At 39.0% G+C, this 23,508-nt stretch overlaps 1 protein-coding gene, 1 long non-coding RNA gene and 1 pseudogene across 2 annotated transcripts; 1 reads left to right on the top strand and 2 right to left on the bottom strand.

The window, feature by feature from the left end:
* Positions 1-7,489: 7,489 nt before the first annotated feature.
* On the bottom strand, positions 7,490-16,017 carry LOC134761679 (uncharacterized). The gene is made up of 3 exons (XR_010140733.1): positions 15,731-16,017; positions 11,988-12,084; positions 7,490-9,883 (listed from the first exon to the last, which is right to left on the bottom strand). It is a non-coding gene; the product is annotated as an uncharacterized LOC134761679 (long non-coding RNA).
* YAE1 (YAE1 maturation factor of ABCE1) lies at positions 15,892-22,537 on the top strand. Its single transcript, XM_002818031.5, has 3 exons — positions 15,892-16,213; positions 20,171-20,292; positions 21,933-22,537. Exons 1-3 carry the CDS (start codon positions 16,085-16,087, stop codon positions 22,360-22,362), a joined length of 681 nt encoding a protein of 226 aa, XP_002818077.1. The 5' UTR covers positions 15,892-16,084; the 3' UTR covers positions 22,363-22,537.
* Positions 18,984-20,157, bottom strand: LOC103891122 (thioredoxin-related transmembrane protein 1-like; annotated as a pseudogene).
* Positions 22,538-23,508: the final 971 nt, after the last annotated feature.

Genomic DNA, 23,508 nt, shown 5'->3' with positions numbered 1-23,508 from the left:
CAGGGCTGTCAGGAAAATTCAAAGAAATAATGGAGATAAAGCACCCATAATGGGGCCCATACAGTGTTCTTGTTTTTTGTTTGTTTTCTTGTTTGTTTTTTTCTGAGACAGAATCTCGCTCTGTCACCCAGGCGGGAGTGCAGTTGCGCGATCTCCTCTCACTGCAACACCTACTTGCCAGGTTCAAGTGATTCTCCTGCCTCAGCCTCCCAAGTAGCTGGGATTACAGGCGCCTACCACCACACCCAGCTAATTTTTGTATATTCAGTAGAGACAGGGTTTTACCATGTTTGCCAGACTGGTCTCAAACTCCTGACCTTAGGTGATCTGCCTGCCTCGGCCTCCCAAAGTGCTGGGATTACAGGCTTGAGCAACTGCGCCCGGCTTGTTGTTCTTTAAATGTTATCACCCAAGCCTTTTCCCTTTCAGGCAGCTTTTAGTCCTGAACTGCATCTTTGAAGGCATTAGGGTATCTTTGCAAAATCTAAGGTTAATTCCTTGGGGCTTCAAGGGATGTCTCACTGACTGGCCTCTTAGTCCTCTGTGAGAGGAAAGGAAAAGTTTAACCTTTAGTTTTGTGGAGTCCTGAATTGGCGTCTTTATTTGACTGTTGGGAGCATTCAGCTAAGTTTTTGCCTTCAAAGATTCCTCTGCCAGCAGCAAAGAGAAAAGTGTGAACATTTTAAATGATTCAAGCCAGCTTGTCAGCATATTCTTCAAATCTTCCTACACATATATTTACACTTTGACTGTTAACAAGATGGATCATCCTTGGCCAGGCAGAGAAAGCAATTACTCTAGATGATTATCCCAGAATTGCCACTAGCTTGGACCTAGCATCACTCCAACAATAGAAATTATCTGTTAAAAAGAACAAGATAGATATGTATGGTAAAGTGGTTTTCTCTCCTAACTTGCCTTCAGTTAGAGCCCAGATGCCTCTAAGCAGGGCCAATATTGTGAAGCAGTCTTCAACAAAGTCACATCAACCCTGCCCCACCTCACCATCCCTGGCCTAAGTCCTCATCCTGTTCCAGAACAGCCACCAACACATTCAACCTTGACCCAGTGTGTTATCTGTGACTACCTTACAGCTCCATGCCGCTCCCACCACCATCACCCATGCCTGTGCTCGCTGCTGTCCTCCTTGGCAAAATTGTGAAGTAAATGGTTTCTGCCTCTGTGGTATAGTAAAACATAAATACAATTGACCTTCGAACTACATGGGCCTGACCTGTGCAGGTCCACTGATACACGGATTTTCTTCCACCTCTGCCACCCCTAAGATGCAAGACCAATAAACCCCCAACCCCCGCTTCCTCCTCTTCAGCCTACTCAATGTGAAGGGGATGAGGATGAAAACCTTTATGATGATCCACTTCCACTTAATGAAGAGTAAAGTCATTTCCTCTTCCTTATGATTTTCTTAGTAACATTTTCTTTCTCTAGCTGACTTTATTGTGAGAATGAAGCACATAATACATTTAACATACAAAATATTGGCTGGGCGAGGTGGCTCACACCTGTAATCGCAGCACTTTGGGAGGCTGAGGCGGGTGGATCACCTGAGGTCAGGAGTCCGAGACCAGCCTGGCCAACATGGTGAAACCCTGTCTCTACTGAAAACACAAAAATTATCCAGGCGTGGTGGCGTGTGCCTGTAATTCCAGCTACTCAGGAGGCTGAGGCAGGAGAATCATTTGAACCCAGGAGGCCAAGGTTGCAGTAAGCTGAGATCGCACCACTGTACTCCAGCCTGAGTGACAGAGAGACACTGTGTCTCAAGAAAAGAAAGAAAGAAAGAAAGGAAGGAAGGAAGGAAGGAAGGAAGCAAGGAAGGGAGGGAAAAGAAAAGAAAGAAAGAAAAGAAAAGAAAACACACACAAAAAAACATGTTAATCAGCTATTATGTTATCAGTAAGACTTCAGGTCAATAGTCGGCTACTGATGGTTAAGTTTTGGGGGAGTTAAATGTTATACTCAGATTTTTGACTGCACAAGGGGTCAGTGCTCCTAACCCTCGCATTGTTCAAGGGTAAACTGTATTTGGTCTTTATACCCTGTTCCTGGCATAGAACTCCTAAAATCCCTGAAATTTATTGTCTTTCATATACTCATGAGCTGACTCACTGAAAGCTGGTCACCAGAATGGAGGGTTAGAAATTTCAGTCTCCCTCCCCCACCTCATTCTGGGGAGTGGAGGAAGGCTGGAGATTGAGTTCGATCACCCATGGCAAATGATTTAATCAATCATGCCTATGCATTGGCAATTAAACTTCCACAAAAACCACTAAATGACAAGATTTGAGGAGCTTCCAGGTTGGTGAGCACACGGGTGTGCTGGGAGGGTAGTACCTGGAGAGGATGTGGAAGCTCTGTACCCCCCAGCCCCAAACCTTGACTTAGGGATCTCTTCCACCTGGCCCTAAATTGTATCCTTTATAATAAACTGTAATAGTAAGTAGAGTATTTTCTTGAGTTCATTCTAACAAATTATCTAGTTACCTTGGGCCACGCTAAGGCAAGGGTGAGGGTCATAGGAATCCCCAACTTTGTTGTCAGTTAGACAGAAGTGTGGGTCACTGGGGACCACACTGGTGGCTAGCAGCTGAAGTGGGGGCAGTCTTTTGGGTCTGAGCCCTTTAACTTGTGAGATCTGACACTAACTCCAGGTAGATAGTGTCAGAATTGAACTGAACTATTGGATACCCAGTTGGTGTCAGAGAATTGGTGTGAAAAATATTTGGTGTCAATAAAAGACACACATTTGTTGTCAGAAGTGGTATCAGAAAACACTACACAGCCCCAGACTCCCTCCTCCTCCCCCTACCCACTACGCCCTGCCCCCAAAGTGCCATCTATCCTTATTGTGCTCCTTGGAGCCCCAAAAGTAGTTCATAAATCCCATAAGTCCTGGTTCCAAAATCGGCCTTAAACTACAGAATTGTCCCTTGCTCCTTCTCCCATCTCCTCCACCCACCACCACAAGAAATATAGACCTTCTTTGTCCAGTGCTTTTTCATGTTTATGTCTTTGTCCACCTGGAAAGTGTTTGCCTTCTGTTCCTATAAAGTTAAAGTTAAGCTCAAAGGCCTCCTCAAAGTCTTCTCTAATCTCTCCACCAAACCTCATTTATCCCTGTTTAGAACAGTTCATCTCTACTTCTCTTTATCTGTACGCTTTATGGCAGTTCAGTTTCTATCCATATTTTACTCACGTGTTCATAATGTATTTTCCCTACTAGACTCTAAACTCTTTGCTGGCAAGGAGGTCACAGTCAAATTAGAGAAATATGTTGTGATCCATGTTTGAATTATCTTTGTATTCACAACCTGGCATGGTATTTACAGAATGAATACATGAATGAATCAAGCAGTCCCGCTACAGTGCTATGTGAAACCTACCAGCCTCAAGAGCAAAATTAATCCCTTAAGTGAACATGTGCAGAATCTGCTCAGTAAAGCAGAGCAGCTCCATTCTTTTCTACACATGAGGTCATGGGGGAAATCGAACATATTTGACTGTGCTTACCACCCAATTTCTTGTTTTGCCCAGAATCCTTGTTTCCAGGACCACAGGAACTTTTGAATTGGAATCAACCCACAAAGAATAAAAGAAATAGCTGGGGTCTTTCCTACTAATAAGATGAATATTGTTTAGTACTACTTTCCTGCCATTTGCTCCCAAACCTCAAAAGCCTCAGGCTGCCAGGTGCAGTGGTTCATGCCTGTAATCCCAGTACTTTGGGATTCAGAAGTAGGAGGATTGCTTGAGCCCAGGAGTTCAAGACCAGCCTGGGCAACAAAGTGAGACCCTATTCTCTACAGAAAAAAAAAAATCAAACAATTAGCCGGGCATGGTGGCACATGCCTGTGGTCCCAGCTACACAGGAGGCTGAGGTGGGAAGATCACTTGGGCCTGGGAGGTCAAGGCTGCAGTGAAACGTGTTTGTTCCACTGCACTCCAGCCGGGGTGACAGAGCCAGACCCGGTCTCAAATAAATAAATAAATAAATAAATAAACAAACAAACAAACAAACAAACATAAACAGTTTCAGGCCATTCAGAATTCTGAGAGTAATCATGAAGTGTTTTCTTGTACCTGCAAACCACAAACCAACTTGTGCAATTTAACAACTTCCATTATCCAATATCTAATGATTTGGTAAGAAATAAAAACTTTGCCTTGCCAATATTTTGTGATTTATTCTCTCCAAAAGAAGTTGAAAATAGAAAAATGTAGGTGCTTTCAAACAATAAAACTCTTGACAAGTTCTGCTCACACCTATCATTCTTGAAGATTGAAGGTAACCCCTCCCTTTCCCCACATGGAGAGCTGTTACAGCTCCAGGGAAATACTTTCCCCCAAACTCAACAGCTGATGAGAAACTAGAGATGAGAAACAAGAAAGGAACCAAAAGGAAGAATTGAGCACTGATCTCCATTAAGCTGACTCAACTAAATAAATGGCGAGGCTCCACTGTTATACTTGACTTCGCTATGCAGGCGGACGCTTCCATTTTATTGCCATAGTAAATTCAGACCAGAAAGTGGCAGAACATTGGCATTTCAATCAAGGCAGCTCCAGATAGGCACGAAGCACAGACGCAGGCTCAGGCAATCACACACTCACATACACTTTCCCTGCCCGGCCCACTCAGCTCTGTATGTTGAAAGCTTTATGAAAGAAAGGCTGGAGGATATCCAGAGATCGCTGACAAAATTCAAAGGGACGGAATTTTACAAATCCTTATAAAAGAACCAGGGGCCCTTCCTTGCCAATGGGAATTTGAAATATGTCCCTCTGCTCCTCTGGCTGTATAGAAGGAAAAAAATCACAAACAACTTGCTGAGAATATACATTCCCACAGAATACATCACCCTCAAGCTAAATGCTCACTGTCCTCCCTTCTTCTTTAAGAACTAAGAATCAGTGATGTTACTGGGGTAATAGCAAGCTGTCTGGCACCTTCAATCATTTGGCAAACTATAAAACAGGGCTATGTCACTTCAGCAACTGAAATAAGGAGGCAGACCGACATTATCAAATAAGCATGTGCAGTACAGGGTATAAGAAACAGCAATATTTCAAGAGCTCAGGAAATGACAAATTTTATGTTGAGCCACATCTACTGCAAAGCACCATATGATATTTCTTCGGGTACAGACATTGCACAAGGTAACCTGTTCTGTGCACATTTGTAAAGTATTTATATTCCATCAGCTTTCTTGTCAGTAGAAAAGTAATAGTGGTTCTTTGCACATATGCCAGATGAGTTTCATAATGAAAGCCATAGCTTGCTTCTAAGTAAATTATTCAATCATCAGCTCTTTAATGAAATGGAATTGTCTGCACTCATCTTTCAGATAAAAGATGCTCTTTTGTAGAAAATGACTGTCCCTAGAATAGAAAAAATAATTTAACCACAGGCTTCAGAAGATAGTGGAAAGGGAATGAAAGCAGCATTTATTGAGAAAAGCCCCAGAAACTGAGTAGGCACTTGCTATGTGATTTCACTAAATCCTTGTATTAACTCTACAACAAAAGAACAATTATTCCCACATTAGAGATGAGCGCATTCAAAGAGGCTGGATCACTTGCCCAGCCACAAAATGCTAAGAAATGGTAAAAATAAGATTTGAAAACGTAGAGCTTACTAAAACCTGAGCTTACTCAAATATTGCATGCTAACTCTCAGTCTGGATAAAGTTGGCCTAGATAATCATGCCCTGGCTTTTCAAGCCAGAATTAAATATTCTGTTAATAAGTAAGCCAACTGGTCAATTAATATGTATTAAGATCCATATATGAGTAATTGTATGTCACTCAACTATATTTCATATATATAGACTATGTGTCCTAATATAATTGCTGTTAGCAAAAAGGATTCACTAATCACAAGCATAGTCAGAACAATTTTTTAAAAGAGTTAAGTAGAGTGAAAACTAAGTCATCTAATCCATCCATCCATTAATTCATTCAACAAATATTTATCTGAGTGCCTATGTCCCATGTATTGTTCTAGACATTGGGGATACAGCAATGAACGAAACACATAGCATCTCTCATAGATTTTACATTCTAATGATGAAGACAGACAATAAATAAGCAAATGGATAATACGTCATTAGTGCAATGACAAAAAAATAAGGCAGTATTGAAAAGGGAGAGTGATTGGGGGTTCTACTTTATATTAAAATAGGTAAAGGTCTCTCTGATAAGGCAACATTTGAACAGAGACCTGAAGGATGTGAGGGAGCAAGCCGTGGGAGGAGGGAAAAATTGTTCCACAAAGAGAGAAGTATAAAGACCCTAGGGCAAGAGTGTGCTCAATATGTTCAAAGTCAGCAAGGAGGCAAGTGTAACTGGGGAGAAGGAAGTGAGGAGGAAAGACAATAGAATAAAAGAAACGAAAAAGACACATCAGCTCCACATGTGTGGAGTGTTTAGGTTCTAATTCAGATAGAGGTAACTGAGTCAATTAAGAAATTATTGGGGTGGGCAGAAATGGAGATGTAGGGGAAGGAAAGGGATGACAAATGCTGAGGGTGAAAGGTAAAGCGGTTAAGTTATTCAGGAGTCAAAAATCTTGGAGAGGACTCTGAAAATCCTTGAAGCATCTGATCTCAGCTCAGATAAAAGAAATAAACATAATTGCTAACATTTATTGAGCACTGCTTTTGTGTGGTTATTCTTTTAATCTTCTGATATCTATATGAAGGTAGTATTAGCAATATTCAATGTTACAGATGAGGAAACTGAGGCACAGACAGATCAAGTAACACACCCAAGACTACACAGTCAGTAAGTGGCAAAATAAACGTTCAAATCTATAAATCTGACCCCAGAGCCCTTGTTCCTAACCACTGGGCTCTACTTAGAGCATTCCTTACCAGATAATAATGTTTCCAAATAAATGTGAGATGAAAATAATACTGTCCCTGACCACTAAGAGGCCATAAGTGAGTAGATTACTAGGTAGGTAAAATAGAGTTATGGGAGAATGTTAGTAAGCAGATGCAACCACAGAAGCAGGAACCCGTATGGGGGAGTAGGGAATGGTTCAGTCTCTGCAGAAAGGCAGGCAAAGGAATCCTCCTCCTCCAACAGAGGTGGGGTTTCCTTGAGGTTCCTAAGTAATGAAGAGAAGATCTGGCATGCAGCATCTGTCATGCAAGAAATGTTTATTGAGCCAACAAGTATATTTTTAAATGTTCAACATCACTAACCATCAGAGAAACGCAAAATCAAAGCCACAATGAGATGTCACTTCACCCAGTTAGAATGGCTGTTACCAAAAAGACGCAAAATAACAAATGCTGGTGAGAATTTAGAGAAAAGGGAACTCTTACATACTGTTAGTGGGAATGTAAATTAATACAGCCATTATGGAAAACAAAATAAGGGTTTCTCAAGAAAACCAAAAATAGATCTACCATATGATCCACCAATCCCACTACTGGATATTTATCCAAAGAAAAGAAGTCAGTATAATCAAAGGGATTCTTGCATTCCCATGTTTATCATAGCATTATTCACAATAGCAAAGATAATGGAATCAACCTAAATGTCCCATCAACAGACAAAGAGATAAAGAAAATGTTGTATACACAATGAAATACTATTCAGCCATTTAAAAATAATGAAATCCTTCATTTTGCAGTAACATGAGTGAGCTTGGAGGACATTATGTTAAGCAAAATAAGTCAGGCACCAAAAGATAAGAACCACATGTTTTCACTCATGTGAGAGCTAAGAAAAAAATTTTGAGCTTTTGGAAGTAGAGTGTAGGATTGTGGCTATTAGAGACTGAGAAGGGTAGGGAGGAGGGGAAGATAGGGTAAGATTAGTTAAGAGAGAAAATTACAGCTAGATAAGCAGAATGAATTCTGGTGTTCTACAGCACTGTAGAGTGAATATGGTTAGCCATAATTTATTGTACATTTTCAAAAAGGTAGAAGGGAAGCTTTTGAATGAAAAAGGTAGAAGAGAAGTTTTTGAATGTTCACAACACAAATGATAAATGCTTGAGGTGATGGATATACTAATTAACCTAAACACACATGGAAATATCACTCAATATCCCATAAATGTGTACAATTATTACATGTCAACTAAAAATAAAAGGGGCTGGGCCCAGTGGTTCATGCCTGTAATCCCAGCACTTTGGGAGACTGAGGCAGGAGGATTGCTTGAGTCCAGGAGTTTGATACCAGCCTAGGCAACATACTGAGATCTCATTATCTCATTTCAACAACAACAACAAAAATGTTTTAATTAGCTGGACATTGTGACATGCACCTGCAGTCCCAGCTACTTAGGAGGCTGAAGCAGGAGGATCATTTGAGCCTAGGAGGTCGAGGCTACAGTGAGCTATGATCATGCCACTGCACTCTGGCCTGGGCAACAGAGCGAGACCTTGTCTCAAAAAATAACAATAATAAATATAAATAAAATAAAATAAAGGGAAAAAATCACCAAAAAAAGAAATATTAATTGGGTGTTCACTATGTGGCAGGGACTATGCTGGGAACTGGGGTTACAGAAGTAAGCAAGACAGGGAGGCACACAAGCAATTTTTAAAAATATAAACAAATAGATTAGCAAGATCCTTTTGTTTGTTTGTTTGTTTTTTGAGACAGAGTCTCGCTCTGTTGCCTAGGCTGGAGTGCTGTGGCACGATGTCAGCTCACTGCAACCTCTGCCTCCCAGGTTCAAGCAATTCTCTCCTGCCTCAGCCTCCCCAAATGCTGGGATTACAGGCACCCGCCACCATGCCCAACTAATTTGTGTGTGTGTGTGTATGTGTTTGTGTGTGTGTGTGTGTGTGTGTGTGTGTGTGTGTGTTGAGATGGCATTTCACCATGTTGGCAGGTCTGGTCTCGATCTCCTGACCTCAAGCTATCCGCCTGCCTCGGCTTCCCAAAGTGTTGGGATTACAGGCATGAGCCACCATGCCTGGCCAGCAAAATCCTTTTAAATATTTCTCTAAGTATCATTATACACATAAAAAATAAAGGTACCTATGAATGGAGATGCTCCTTTAGGCTGAGTAGAAAGGGAAGCCCTCTTCAAGGAGATAGGATTTGTATTAAACGTATTAAAATCCACATGATTAAAAGGAGCCAATCACTGGGCACTGTGGCTCACACCTGTAATCCCAGCTACTTGGGAGACTGAGGCAGTAGGATCACTTGAGTCCAAGCATCTGAGGCTGCAGTGAGCTGTGATCACACCACTGTACTTCCGTCTAGGTAACACAGCGAGACAAAAAAAAAAGAGTCAATCATGCTAATATCTGGAACAAAGCATTCTTGGCAGAAGCACTTACTGCTGCAAATTGCTTTTGGGTGGGTACAACACTTATTGACCTTGTAAGGGGACACACCACCATTAACCTTGTAGAAGAAATAGTAGGCAACATACATGTGCTCCCCCAGCTTCTAGTGCAATAGCTAATGTTCAACAAATAATTGTTGAATTATGCAAGTAAAACTCCACCAAAAAAATGTTTGATCTTTGGCAAGAGTATGAAATATTCTTCAGCTAAATCAAACTTAACAATGTCAAGGAAAATTTACAAAGAATAAAAACAATTTCAAATTCTTAAATTGGCTGAGTGCAGTGGCTCACACCTGTAATCCCAACACACTGGGAGGCCAAAGTGAGAGGATCACTTGAACCCAGGAGTTCAAGACCAGCCTGGCCAACACAGTGAGACCCTTGTCTCTACAGAAAAAAAAAAAAGTGTAATTAGCCAGATGTGGTGGTGTGCTAGTTACTCAGTAGGCTAAGGTGGGAGGATCGCTTGAGTCCAGGAGGTCAAGGCTGCAGTGAGCTGTGATTGTGCCACTGTACTCCAGCCTGGGCGACAGAGTGAGACCTGTCTCAAAGAAAAAAAGAGGAAGACAGATCACCTGTCTGATATTTCTACTTCATACTTTGTAATATTCAACAAACATTCTATATTGGATCTGGGGTCATCTACAGACTTTAAAAGAAAGGAGGCAAGTCTGCTCAGAATCGACCTACTATTCTTATTCCAAGTCTGCTCAGAATCGACCTACTATTCTTATTCCAAGGTCCTCTCTTAGAAGCTGTTTTTTGAATAATTTCCCATCTATTTTCACCACCAGCAAGAATTTTATTTTTCTAATACATAGTACATAGTCTTGCAAACCTGATATAAGTAATTAAAAGACAGCAACCAAGGAGTTAGTTGCTGAATGCCACTAAGGATAGAACATACGAAAGTTTAGAAGGGACAAGGAAAAGTGGGAAAACGACTTAACTTGGCATATGGAAATCAGTCCTGCTGGCTGGTTGCCAAAGACAGAATAATTAAAGCCCCAGTGTGCTAGAAACTTTGAAGAGAAGTATAGAAAAGGTCTGTGCCCTCTTAGAGTTTATTATATCAACTACAAAAGAGCAGTTTGCAAAAGTCACAAATAAAGTTTTGAAGACTGAGATAAAGAATAAAACAGCAGGAGATTGGAAATAGAAGGACATAAAAAAGAATTGTTGAAGGCTTTGAAGGAAAAGACAAGGATGAACGCTAAGCAGAAGAATGGAAAGAAAATACAGTGAATCCTAAAGTTTGACCTGATCAGAGTATTTATATAAGAGATACTGAGGTGTAAGATAAGTTTACTAAATACCCTGGAGTGAATTTACGTTGTGACATCAAAATTTACGCAGGGGATGTCATTGTTATTTACAGTTCACTTTTTTAAAAAGGAGGGGAAATGCTGTTTTGGAAACAATAGAATCACACACTTGAAAAGACCTTGAAAGATCATCTGGTCCTTGAAGGCTTGGTTAGCTGTCAGCCTCCAGCTGTAAGCACCTACAGGATCTGCCTTCGATTTCTAGCTAAGGCCACAGTCTTCCAGGGCATCCCCCAGCCAATGATTGAGCATAGCAGGAATATCAAGGTCTGGCTGTGTGTGCCTAATGCAGGAATCCTTTTGTTCTTTGCTCCAGAGTTCCTTTTTATGTTGGCCAAAGCTTTGTTGGATCTACATAGCAATCTGAGGCTCTCTTTGCCCTATCCTGCTTCTTCCTCCCTCCCCTATTACAGGAATCAGATCAACATCACTTTCTGAAGGCTTTCCCTGCCTAATCATGTTTCCTCCTCTTTTTATCTTTCACAGACATTATACTCCCCACCCACCTATAGACCTCATGCACTCCTGACTCTATCTCCAGATCTGTCTCCTGCTGGATATAATAAATGCAAAGAACATAGTCATAAAACATGTATCCAACAAAAGACTTATGTGCAGAATATACAAAGAACCTTTAAATACAATACGAAAACAACCTAATTTTTCATAGACAAAGATTTCATTTAAAAAATATACAAATTGGCCAGGCGCGGTGGCTCATGCCTGTAATCACAGCACATTGAGAGGCCGAGGCGGGTGGATCATCTGAGGTCAGGAGTTCAAGATCAGCCCGGCCAATATGGTGAAACCTCGTCTCTATTAAAAATACAAAAATCAGCCAGGCGTGGTAGCAGGCGCCTGTAATCCCAGCTTCTCGGGAGGCTGAGGCAGGAGAATCGCTTGAACCTGAAAAGCAGGGGTTGCAGTGAGCTGAGATTACGCCACTGCACTCCAGACTGGGAAACAGAGCAAGACTCCATCTCCAAAAAAAAAAGAAATACATATACAAATAACAAATAAGCACATGAAAATGTGTTCAATATCGTAAGTCATCTGGAAAATACAAATTAAAGCCACAGTAATAGATACTACTACACACTCATTAGAATAGCTAATGTTAAAAATACTGTCAATTCCAAGTGAGGTAGAGGATGTGGATCAACTGACACTCATACATTGATGGTGGAAGTGTAAAGTGGTACTATCTCTTTGGAAACACAGCTTAACAGTTTCTTATTGTATTAGTCCATTCTCATGCTGCTACAGAGGACCACTCCAGACTGGCTAATTTATAAAGGAAAAAAAGTTTAATTGACTCACAGTTCCGCAGGGCTGGGGAGGCCTCAGGAAACTTAAAATCATGGTGGAAGGGGAAGCAAACACATCCCTCTTCACATGATGGCAGGAAGGAGAAGTGCTGAGCAAGAGAGGGAAAAGGCCCTTATAAAACCATCAGATCTCATGAGAACTCACTCACTATGACAAGAACAGCAGCATGAGGGTAACCGCCCCTAAGATTCAATTAACTCCCACCAGGTCCCGCTCATGACACGTGGGGATTGTGAACTACAATTCAAGATGAGATGAGATTTCGGTGGGGACACAGCCAAACCATACCACTTTTTTTTTTTGAGACAGAGTCTCGATCTGTCGCCCAGGCTGGAGTGCAGTGGTGCGATCTCAGCTCACTGCAACCTCCGCCTCCCAGGTTCAAGCGATTCTCCTGCCTCAGCCTCCTGAGTAGCTGGGATTACAGGCGAGTGCCACCACGCTCAGCTAATTTTTGTATTTTTAGTAGAGATGGGGTTTCACCATGTTGGTCAGGCTGATCTCAAACTCCTGATCTCATGATCTGCCCGCCTTGGCCTCCCAAAGTGCTGGGATTACAGGTGTGAGCCACCATGCCCGGCCCATACCACTTATAATGTTAAATGTATACTTATTATATGACCAGCAATTCCACTTCTAGATATTTACCCAAGAGAAATGAAAATGTGTACACAAAATGGCAGGTACAAAAATGTCCACAGCAGCTTTATTCATAATAGCCAAAAACTGGAAACAATCCAAATGTCCAAAAATGGACATGGACACATCATGGTATAGCCCTATAATGTAAATAGTACTTAGCAATAAAATAAATCAATCTACTGGTCCATGCAATCTAATAAATGAATCTCAAAAACATGTTGAGTCAAAGAAGCCAAATATATCAAAGGACATATACAATTCCATTTCTATGAAATTCTAAACTAGCAAAACTAATCTAGTGATAAAAATTGGATCAAGGGTTGCCAAGGATGAGAGACTGACCACAAAGGAGCACGAGGAAATTCTCTGGGGTGATGGAAATTTTCTATATCTTCATAGGTGGTGTTTACACGCAAAATGTATGCATGTTACTGCATGATTTTAAAAATGTGTTCCTCACATTTACAAATATAGTACTAAATAAACACTAAATACTAAACAAATATGTCATTACTATATTTAATAATATTTGTTGGTATTGCAAGTGGAACATTTATCTCATTTACATTTCTAGATGATTATTACTAGAAGAGGCTATTGGTATGTTTATTTTTCTTATATTCAGAGACTTTATCAAATTTCTTTATTCTGTTATTTTTTAAGCAAAGTCTTTTGGGTTTTCTAGGTATATAATCATATAATGACCAAAAGAAGTATCTTAGGCTGGGCATGGTGGTTAACGCCTAGAATCACAGCACTTTGAAAGGCTGAGGCAGAAGGATCACTTAAGGCCAGGAGTTCGAAACCAGCCTGGGCAACAAAGCAAGACCCCCGTCTCTACTAAAAATAATTTAAAAAATAGCTGGGCATTGTGGTGCATGCCTGTAGTCCCAACTACTTGGGAGACTGAGGCAGAAGGATTGCTTGAACCCAGGTGTTTGAGGTTGCAATGAGCTATGATTGCACCACTGCATTCCAGCTTTGGTGGCAGAACAAGATCCCGTCTCATTTTTTAAAAAGGAATATCTTCATCTTTTATTATCCAACATTTATACATGTTATTTTGTTTACTTCTCTTATTGCATGTGCTAGTGTGCTAGTCTCTAAAAGAATATTAAGTAATAATAGTGACTACCAGATGCCCTCTCCTTTCTATACATTAAAGGAAACATCTGAACATCTAAATGTTTAAAATACTACTCGTTGGAATTTTTGTAAAGTCTTTATCAATTTGTAGTTTCTATTTCTACTTTATTTTGTTAGAAATGATTTTTAAATTTTTTCAAATGACTTTTTAGCATTTATTAATATAACATGTTTTTTCCCTTTTATATTGTTGATGCAGGCTAGGCACAGTGGCTCATGCCTGTAATCCCAGCACTTTGGGAGGCTGACACAGGAGGATAGCTTGAGCTCAGAAGTTGGAGACCAGCCTAGGCAACATAGTGAGACTCCTGTCTCTACAAAAAAATCAAAAAATTAGCCAGGTGCAGTGGTACATGCCTGTAGTCCTAGCTACTCAAGAGGTTGAGGCAGAAGGATTCCTCAAGCCCAGGAGATCGAGGATGCAGTGAGTTGTGATCTCACCACTGCACTCCAGCCTGGGTGACAGAGCAAGACGCTGTCTTAAAAAAAAAAAAAAATAGTCAATGCAATGAAATATTATTGATGTCCTAATACTGCAAAAGTTTGCTTTCCTGGTACAAAACCTCTTATTCTTTTGATAAAGTACTACTAGTTTGGTGAAAAGTAAACCCCAATTACTTTTACACCAACCTACTAGATTCTCTTTTGGATATATATTCACAAGCTAACTTGAACTTTGGGGTTTTTCTGGTACCATCTTTATGAAGTTACAGTAAGGCTGGCTTCATGAAATGATTTAAGGAGTTTCTTCTTTTTCTCCATCATTCCTCAAAGATTGCAAAGGACTTAATGTGAAACTCGCAAGTCTCCATGACATTTTTAATAGTAGATATTTAATGTCCAACTTTTCTATGGTAATTAGTCTCTTCATGTTTTCTACTTCTTGGGTCAATTTTGTTAGAAAGTCATTCATATCTCTCAGGTTTTCGAATGTGTTGCTTTTGAGTTTTAGTTGGTAATTAATATTTTAATCTCCTTCTGCATCAGTGGTTATCTCATTTCTCATTCTTGTATAATTTTGTTCTCTTTAAAAATCTGGGTCATGACAGGATTATCTATCTTACTGGTGTTTTCAAATAATACAAAAAAGAATTGGGCTTACTTATTCAAGTTTTGAGGTTTTCTATTTTATTGTTATCTTTATTGCTTACTACCATTTTGTTCCTAATAAAGATATATACATATATCTTAATATATTTACATTAATAAAATATACATATTTATAGTTTATATATTTTTTATTTGTGGGATGCCAAATTCTCTCTGGAGATTTAAAATTGTAACATGAACCAACCACCCACTCCCACACACTCATGGTTCTTACTGTGCTTATTTAAAAATTTTTTTCATAGCATTTATTTATGATCTTCTAACAAACCTTATGTTACTTATATATTGCTTATTGTTTATCCTGTCAATTTTACATGACTATAAAGTCGACAAGGGTTGGGAACTTCTGTCTGTTCACTGATGTATCCCAAAGCCTAGAATGGTGCCTGACACAAGGTAGGTGTTCAATAAATTGTTAGATAAATAAATCATTATCACATGACTCATTTCACCCAGGCAAAGGGCAAAATAGAAATACTAGAGGTGTTCATTCATTCACCAAGATCGAGTTCAGCATTTACTATGTGTCAGAACTGTCCTGGTGTTGACACAAGTCCCCACCCTTACCAAACCAACTGTTTACTTTAGGGCCTATGAACAGGAATGGGAGGCAGAAGGATACTGTGAATCAATGAAAAAATATATTGGCTTTACAAATGTACTCTATATTTCTTACTACTCTCAAATTGGCTGCAGTCTCTCACTTTTCGATCCTATTATCCTTTACTCCACAATCCTAACAGTTTAAAATGTCGGCTTGTCAAATCCTTTAAATGCAGAGGAGATTCCAAAAGAGACAAAGTATTTGGGTGGTAATAGCCCACCAACTTTACTACCTTTAATACTTCACCAACGCGCGCGAATGTAAAACCCAGACCATGGTAGGACTACGGTGGAAATGGAAGGTGTCTCACTGACGGTCCCGGTTGCCTTCCGCAAAGGCGAAGGTCGTGACGGCCACGCGAGGAAATCTGCCTCGCTCACAACTAACAGGCGCATATCAACACTGCCAACCGAGAGAACCCAAAATCACCGCCAGCGAAAGGCTCTGGCGGCGGCCACGGTCCACAGCCCGCCTCCGCGCACGCGTAGCCCCTCCCGAGCCTCCACTCGCCGTCTTCGCCCCGCCTTCGGACCGGAAGGAGTTGTTGGCGCTTCCGGTGGCCTGCGACCCCGTAATTGCCTCGGTGATGTCGTGGGTTCAAGCAGCCTCCTTGATCCAGGGGCGTGGAGACAAAGGGGACGTGTTTGACGAGGAAGCAGACGAGTCGCTCCTGGCGCGGCGGGAATGGCAGAGTCACATGCAGAGACGAGTCAAAGTAAACGTGGTGTGGACGGCGCGGGGTGCTGGGTTGTGGGAAGAGGCGCGGAGTTGTGAAGAAGCTGGGTCCAGAGTGGCCCCAGCCTGGCCCGGCGCTGCTCTCTTTATCCCTAGGAACCCGGTCCGACCCGCGTCTTGCTAGGATTTCTCAATGGTTACTTGAAAGTGTGTAAAACAACAAGATGCATTCTTTGAGCGCCTACGGGGTGCGTTAGAAGCTGAGGACCGACCAAAATTAACTATGTGTAGACTTTGAACAGTTTGCAGTTTGTTGAGGATCACAGGGAAAGGAGCTGGGGAGAAACATACACTATGCTAATTATGGCTGTCAAAGGACGTGTACGCAGTTTATATGAGTTGCTTGAATGGGTAGGGAGTCTAAAGTTAAGGAGTGGTGTTAAGACATATTGAAAAGATGAACTTAAGCATGCTGTCAGAGGACAATAAGGGAAAGCTAATGTGGAATACTGGTGTCTAGGTAAGGGAATATTAAAGTTGGTTTCTTTTTTATTTGTTAGATGTAATTTTTTCATCTCTAATTTGTCTCACTATTCATTGAAACTAAGCTTAATTTCTGTGTGCAGCCTACAGAACCTATTTCTGGGTGAGGACCAAATAGTCAGGTCCACATCCACTTAATATATTTGCCAACCATTAAATTGCCGCTAAAGCTGCAGTTGGGAATCCGCCCTGTTTAATATTTCAGTAAAGTGGTATTTGCTTAGCCCAAAAACCATGTTGTCAATTACAAAAATGCTTTATGTGAGATTGGGGCTACACTAATAAGTATTGAGCATCTTTTAAATGCTGTGGCACCGTGAGAGATGCAGAACGAAATCACTACCCACAGAGCTTTTGCAGGTTAGTTGAATTTAGGTATTATGCAAAATTTCTGAAACCAGACTTCTCATCATCCTTTTTTTTTAAAACAATTTCTTCTCTCTGCTTTGCTATGTCTCCTAACCCACCCACACCATTCCAATCAGTTGGCAAGAGCCCAGACATGTAATTTTCCATATGTCCTTTTTGTGAAGACATTGCTAATGCTGGGTTTTGTTTTTTGTTTTTTGTTTTTTTTAATCTTTTGAAGTGATTAGAAAAGTTTATTTTGTGCTTAGGATATTTTTCTAAGGCATCACAAGTTACACATCCAAACTCTTCGATGGTATAATATTTTATATTCTAAAGGAGAGGCCTTTAAAGAAAACTTGTACATTATGCTACTATAAGTCTAGTGGATTCACCTATCCACAGAGCCTAGAAAGAAGGGGACATTATAGAAATTGTCTACTACATAATGGTCAGTTGATTCATTGTATTTATGGTTTTCCCCCTTCTTGTAAGGTGAAAACTATGTATTCTAGCTCTTTAAGGAGTAAAAATACACTAAGCGTACCATCCTGTTGATTTCTACCTGTAAGATACCACACAATATTAGCAGTTAGGAAAGAACAGGAAAATATGAAGTTTGTCTCTTTAAAAATATAAAAATGTATGGTGAAACCCCATCTCTACTAAAAATACAAAAATTATCCGGGTGTGGTGGCGTGCACCTGTAGTCCCAGCTACTTGGGAGGCTGAGGCAGAAGAATCACTTGAATCTGGGAGGCAGAGGTTGCAGTGAGCTGAGATCATGCAACTGCACTCCAGCCTGGGTGACAGAGCGAGACTCCATCTCAAAAAATAATGATAATAATAAATATATATATATAGTTAATGATTTTGAAACATCAAGCATTACAGACTATAAAATTAATTAAGAACTTTCTGTATATGAGGCCAAAGATACATTTAAAACATATACAAGAAGATGCTTTTTCCTGAGTAGAATGCAAACTTTGTTTTATATTAAGCTTCTGTGAATTTTCAAAATGTAAAATACCAGGACTTTTCCACATCAGACAAAAATCAGGAATGTTCACCTTCACATCCAAAAAGAAAAATTTTAAAACACAATTTCAAGTAGTTCAGCAAGAGTGATTTAAAATCTGAAATGAACGACCAAAATTTTAAATTATCAACAGACAGTTCAATTTGATGGATCTTTCAGTAAACTTCAGTTTGAAACAACAACAAAAAATACTGTTTACTAAAGCATAAAAAATACTTCCAGGATATTATCCAATTTGAAAAATAAAAAATGTAACCCGTAATAAATAAGAAAAATACAAAAGAAAATCAGCCTTTATTGGAATCAAGAGAATACCATGGACTTAAAAACTTCCTAAATCAGTAGCTTATCCTATATTACCATGTGTAGAAAACTGCAACTAATTAATGTAAGGTAGTTTTTATTAGCTGCATAACTTAAAAATACGAGGAAATTTTGGAATATATCTCTAAAAAGACCACGGAATTGTCACTTAAATATGTATTTCTTGAGACAGTGGGCAAAGTTCCCATTTATGGGAAATATCTTCCTTTTTTCACACACATGAAACTGAGAAAAATTATATCGAATGAGAAATATTTTTCTCTAAAATAATCTTAAGTACCCCAATAATGCAATACTTGGGAAATGTAAATTTTCAAAACTCAGACTTGAAACAGGTTATTATTAAACAAATATACATAAATCTTACTGTTTGGCACGATTTTTCAAAAATTAGAGAACTAGTTAAACCACCATACTGTCCTTAAATCATATTTCAAAACTTACATACAGTGCTTTTATGTTCTGAATGTAGAGTCTTCAATTTAATGACAATCTAGACTGAACCCTGTAATATACAAGCAAGTCACAGTTCACTTCAAACCAAAAGAAATAATCAGTCTTCTGTTTTTATCAAAATCATGATATTAAGATAACTATACAATTTATCTGTGGCCAGTGATGGACCCAGAGAGTGTTGTCTTATGGCATTCTGTGGAAAGTCTTTGTTCCTTCTTTACTTTTGGCTTCTTCTTCTGAAACATCTTCTTTATCAGCCTCTTGTTCTTCCTCCAGTTTTTTCAAAGGTTGAGCAGATTCTGATAATAATTTTTTTGAAGGGTATGGCTGTGGTCTGTGCCTTTCTGAAGGACAAAGGCAATCTGCCACAAATATCATACAGAGTCCTAGTAACAGTCCACAATGCAGAGTTGCTAAAGGAAAAACAGCATATGATCCCCACACTGGCAATCCAAGGTCTTCAATAAAGTAGTTATGGCAAGTCCTGATCCACATAGATAGCTGAAAGAGTGCTGACGTACTACTCATCTGAACAGAACCTGGACCAAACCATGATGAAACGGGTTCAATACTCTTCCACTCTTTATCACTTATAAAGTTTATGAAGTCCTTCTTAGTCCTTGGACCCTGAGGATGCCTAAATTCACCATCTTTACAATGATAAATAGTAGGAAGAGCAGTTATTGTAAACTGTCCAGTCAGTCCTGGCTGCTCTGTGACATCTACTTTCACAACATTAACCTCAGATCTTCTCCCCATTCAGCAAAACTTTCCCATTCCGGTTGATGGCTTTGACAAGCAGGGCACCACGGGGCATAAAATTCTATCATCCAGCCTCCTTCCAGCAGCTCTCTCCAGTTCTCGTCCGTGATGATGTGTACATTGCTCTGCCGCCAGTGGGTCCAGGGAGCACCCCAAAGCAACAGTACCAGGACTGCCAGGGGAACTGCAAGACTCCTGGAGGGCGCTATGTCTGCCGCTTGCCCACCTCACAGCAAGCGTGGCAGCCCAACACTAGGTTTTTTAAAAACTGTGACTATCAGTGTTTTAAAAATTGCCCAGTAACTCTAGACTTCAAAAGTGGGATAAGTAATGATAAACCCATAATAAACTTACGAGAAGCATAGTCTGCTTTAGTTATATTGTTATGCCATCTTATGGTCAGTAACACAGGAAAGGCCTAATTCATCTGCTTTCTAAATTGGTTCTGTACTTTTCTAGAAAAGCCTACATGTATATACTTAGTGTTAGTTACAGCTGCACTTCTCCATTACTTATTTTTAGGAAGGTTATAGAGATGGAATAGATGCTGGCAAAGCAGTTACTCTTCAACAGGGCTTCAATCAAGGTTATAAGGAAGGTGCAGAAGTCATTTTAAACTATGGACGACTCCGAGGAACATTGAGGTAATTTTTAAAGTCTAAATGCTGAATCATTTTAACCTCAATACTACTGGAGGATGTTTCTGTATAAATAAAGTGTTTAAACTGAAATGCTTTTCCTGGTGCTAAATACGCTAAAGCATGTCACAGATCATAGAATTATATTGCCTTCAAAAAGTCAAAATCTTTATCAGCTCATCTACTTTAATGTGTGAACTACATATTGTCTTTTCGTGCAAAGAAATGGTAAGAAGATATATACTTCTGCTACCTGAACAATTATCTATCTCATTGAAAGGTTTTCAGATTTTGAATAAAAGTTTTAGTACTTCCACACAATATGACAGACCTCTAGACTAGAAGTACATGATGAAAATAGTTAGTAATTAAGAGAAAATTGATTTAATTTACTTTAGTCCTGAACATTGAATACTTGTCAGGATGCCATTGCAATAATGGCATATATCGGAGCCAAATGGCCAAATGATACACAGAGCCAGGAGCCTAGCAGCCTTGTCCTCTTTGATGCTTTATACCAAGCTTGTCCAACCAGTGGCCTGCATATCACACGGGGCCCAGGACGGCTTTGAATATGGCCCAACACAAATTCATAAACTTTCTTAAAACAATATGAGCATTATGAGATTTTTTTCATGATTTTTTTTCCTTTTTTTTTTTTTAACTCATCAGCTATCATTAGTGTTAATGTATTTTATGTGTGGCCCAAGACAGTTCTTCCAGTGTGGCCCAGGAAAGCCAAAAGATTGGACACCCCTGCTTTATACCCTTTACACTGTCCTTGGTAGAGAACAAAAAAATGCTTCAAAGAATCGCTAATTTTAAAGAAGAGTAGATCATAAAAGTTACCAAAACAAACCGAAAAATTTATTGTATTTGGGATTTTAGAAATCCAACTATTAGGAACCAGAATTTAGTCTGCTACAGTAGGAAAACAGTCAATGTGAATATTCACATCAAGTTGATGTTATATAACCTTAGAAAGCTACTGCTGAATCTTTTCTATCAATGGATTCTATTTTAAAATACTTTTCATAATAATCATTATTTTATGACATGACTATAATGTTAAATGTTAGGACTAGAAGAATTTTTACCTTTTTCAAGGAAATTGTTAGTAGTTCAGCAAAACAATTTCTACTCTGTGACATAAGCCCAGGAAAGTGAAGTCTCTTGAAAACTTTTCTCTAACCTTCATTCTTGATGGCAAGCAACTATGTGCTTAGAACGATGGTTTTCAACTTTGGTTGCACCTTGAAATCAACTCTGAAACTTTTAAAAAAGATACCCCGGAGATTCTGATTTAATTGGTGTGGAATATAATCTGGGCTTTTATAGGGTTCAGAGTTCTTCAGGTGATTCTAATGTGCATCCGTGATTGAGAATTGCTAGTTTAGAAGCTGTTTAATGTCCTTAAAGAAGAAACTAATTTTTCTTTCTCCAAGTTGTATTCATCTTCAACAGATATTACATAGTCATAAGAGAAAAATATAAAATCAGGAAAAGTGTATTAGAGTTTTGAAAGAGGGGTTATGAATTATAAACAGTTTTATGATTAAGTCCAATTGTTTAATTGTTATTGAAAGATAGTCTTATATTTTTAAGTCCTATTTTGCTATTTAACCCTTGTTTATATTTTTGTTCAGTGCTTTGCTGTCCTGGTGTCACCTTCATAATAATAATTCAACTTTGATCAATAAAATAAACAATCTTCTGGATGCAGTTGGCCAGTGTGAAGAGTATGTGCTCAAACATCTGAAATCAATCACTCCACCGTCCCACATTGTAGATTTATTGGACTCCATTGAGGATATGGACCTTTGTCATGTAGTTCCAGCTGAGAAAAAGATTGATGAAGCTAAAGATGAAAGACTCTGTGAAAATAATGCTGAGTTTAACAAAAACTGTAGCAAGAGCCATAGTGGGATAGATTGTTCATATGTAGAATGTTGTAGAACACAGGAGCATGCACATTCAGAAAACCCAAGCCCCACATGGATTTTGGAACAGACAGCCGGTTTAGTTAAACAGCTGGGCCTATCAGTAGATGTATTAAAACACCTCAAACAACTATAAAATTACCTTCCCTTTTCTAATGAAAATAATGTTCAGAACATTTAGTTTCCTAACAATCAAAACTTGTACTGGTTTCTGCATCAAACACCTCAACTGTAGGGTTATCCTTTATGGAAGTTTGAAATTAACACTATTGTCTTCAAAGTTAACACTATTAAATGTAATATAAGCCTTTTTTCTTTGTCACTGGTAATTTTTATGTATTTTTAAGATATGGTCAGAAATTTCTATTGTCATTGACATTTCCAAACTTGTGGTCAAAATGAAGTGTTTTCAGACTTATTAGGAAAAGTGAACAAGAATTAAACATATTTTGTAAGGACGTACCCCTGCTTCTACCTCCTGTCACTATCAGGTGGTCAGGACCTCATCAAACCAAAGTTATAAAAATAACCTAGTAGTTAACGTAAATACAGACACACAGACAGATATATAGATATAGATATGTAGATATATATTGAAATTAAGAGACTGAGAAACTGAAGCAATGTTTATGCTGTTGATTAAATGATTAACAGCAAAATACTAAAATGTGTTTTAGTTTTGTGTTAATTAAAAGTAAGGACATTCAGTTTTATGAAAAACATAGAAAATATATTTTATGCTAAAGTCTAAGGAAAATACCTACTTAGTTTTTCTGAGTAGTAAGGAGTTAGTAATATTGCCTAACACTGTGCCAGATTATTTTAAACTGCAGTATTTTTCATATTCACATAGGAGTAAAACACTGAAACCACTGACTTCTATATTACCTTGAGTTGATATTCTTAGTCTAGCATGGACAAAATTAGATTCAAATTTTTGCTCCAGGACCTAAACATATCAGAATCAGGAGAGGATTTCTCAGCACTTTTATTCACCTGAAACACAGTTTATATGAGATACCTGACTTCAAAGGCACTGAAATAATTGTCCCTCATTGGTAGCCTTAATTGCTCTTTCACCCCTATTTATACCTACCATCTAAGCTGAAAGGCAAGCATATTGAGATGAAGAATCTGACAAAGTATATCTTTTCAAGAGATTAAAAATGTATTACTGTATTATGACCCTCAACGTTCACAGAAGAACATTAAGAAATTGAAGCAACAGATTTAAAATCAGAAAGCCATATTAAGTTTCAGGATTTATTAAAACCTGCTGAAG

Source organism: Pongo abelii, chromosome 6, assembly GCF_028885655.2.
Source record: "Pongo abelii isolate AG06213 chromosome 6, NHGRI_mPonAbe1-v2.0_pri, whole genome shotgun sequence".
Taxonomy (NCBI): Eukaryota; Metazoa; Chordata; class Mammalia; order Primates; family Hominidae; genus Pongo; species Pongo abelii.
Note: the sequence above shows the minus strand (reverse complement) of the source record. Positions and strands in the feature narration are given on the sequence as shown.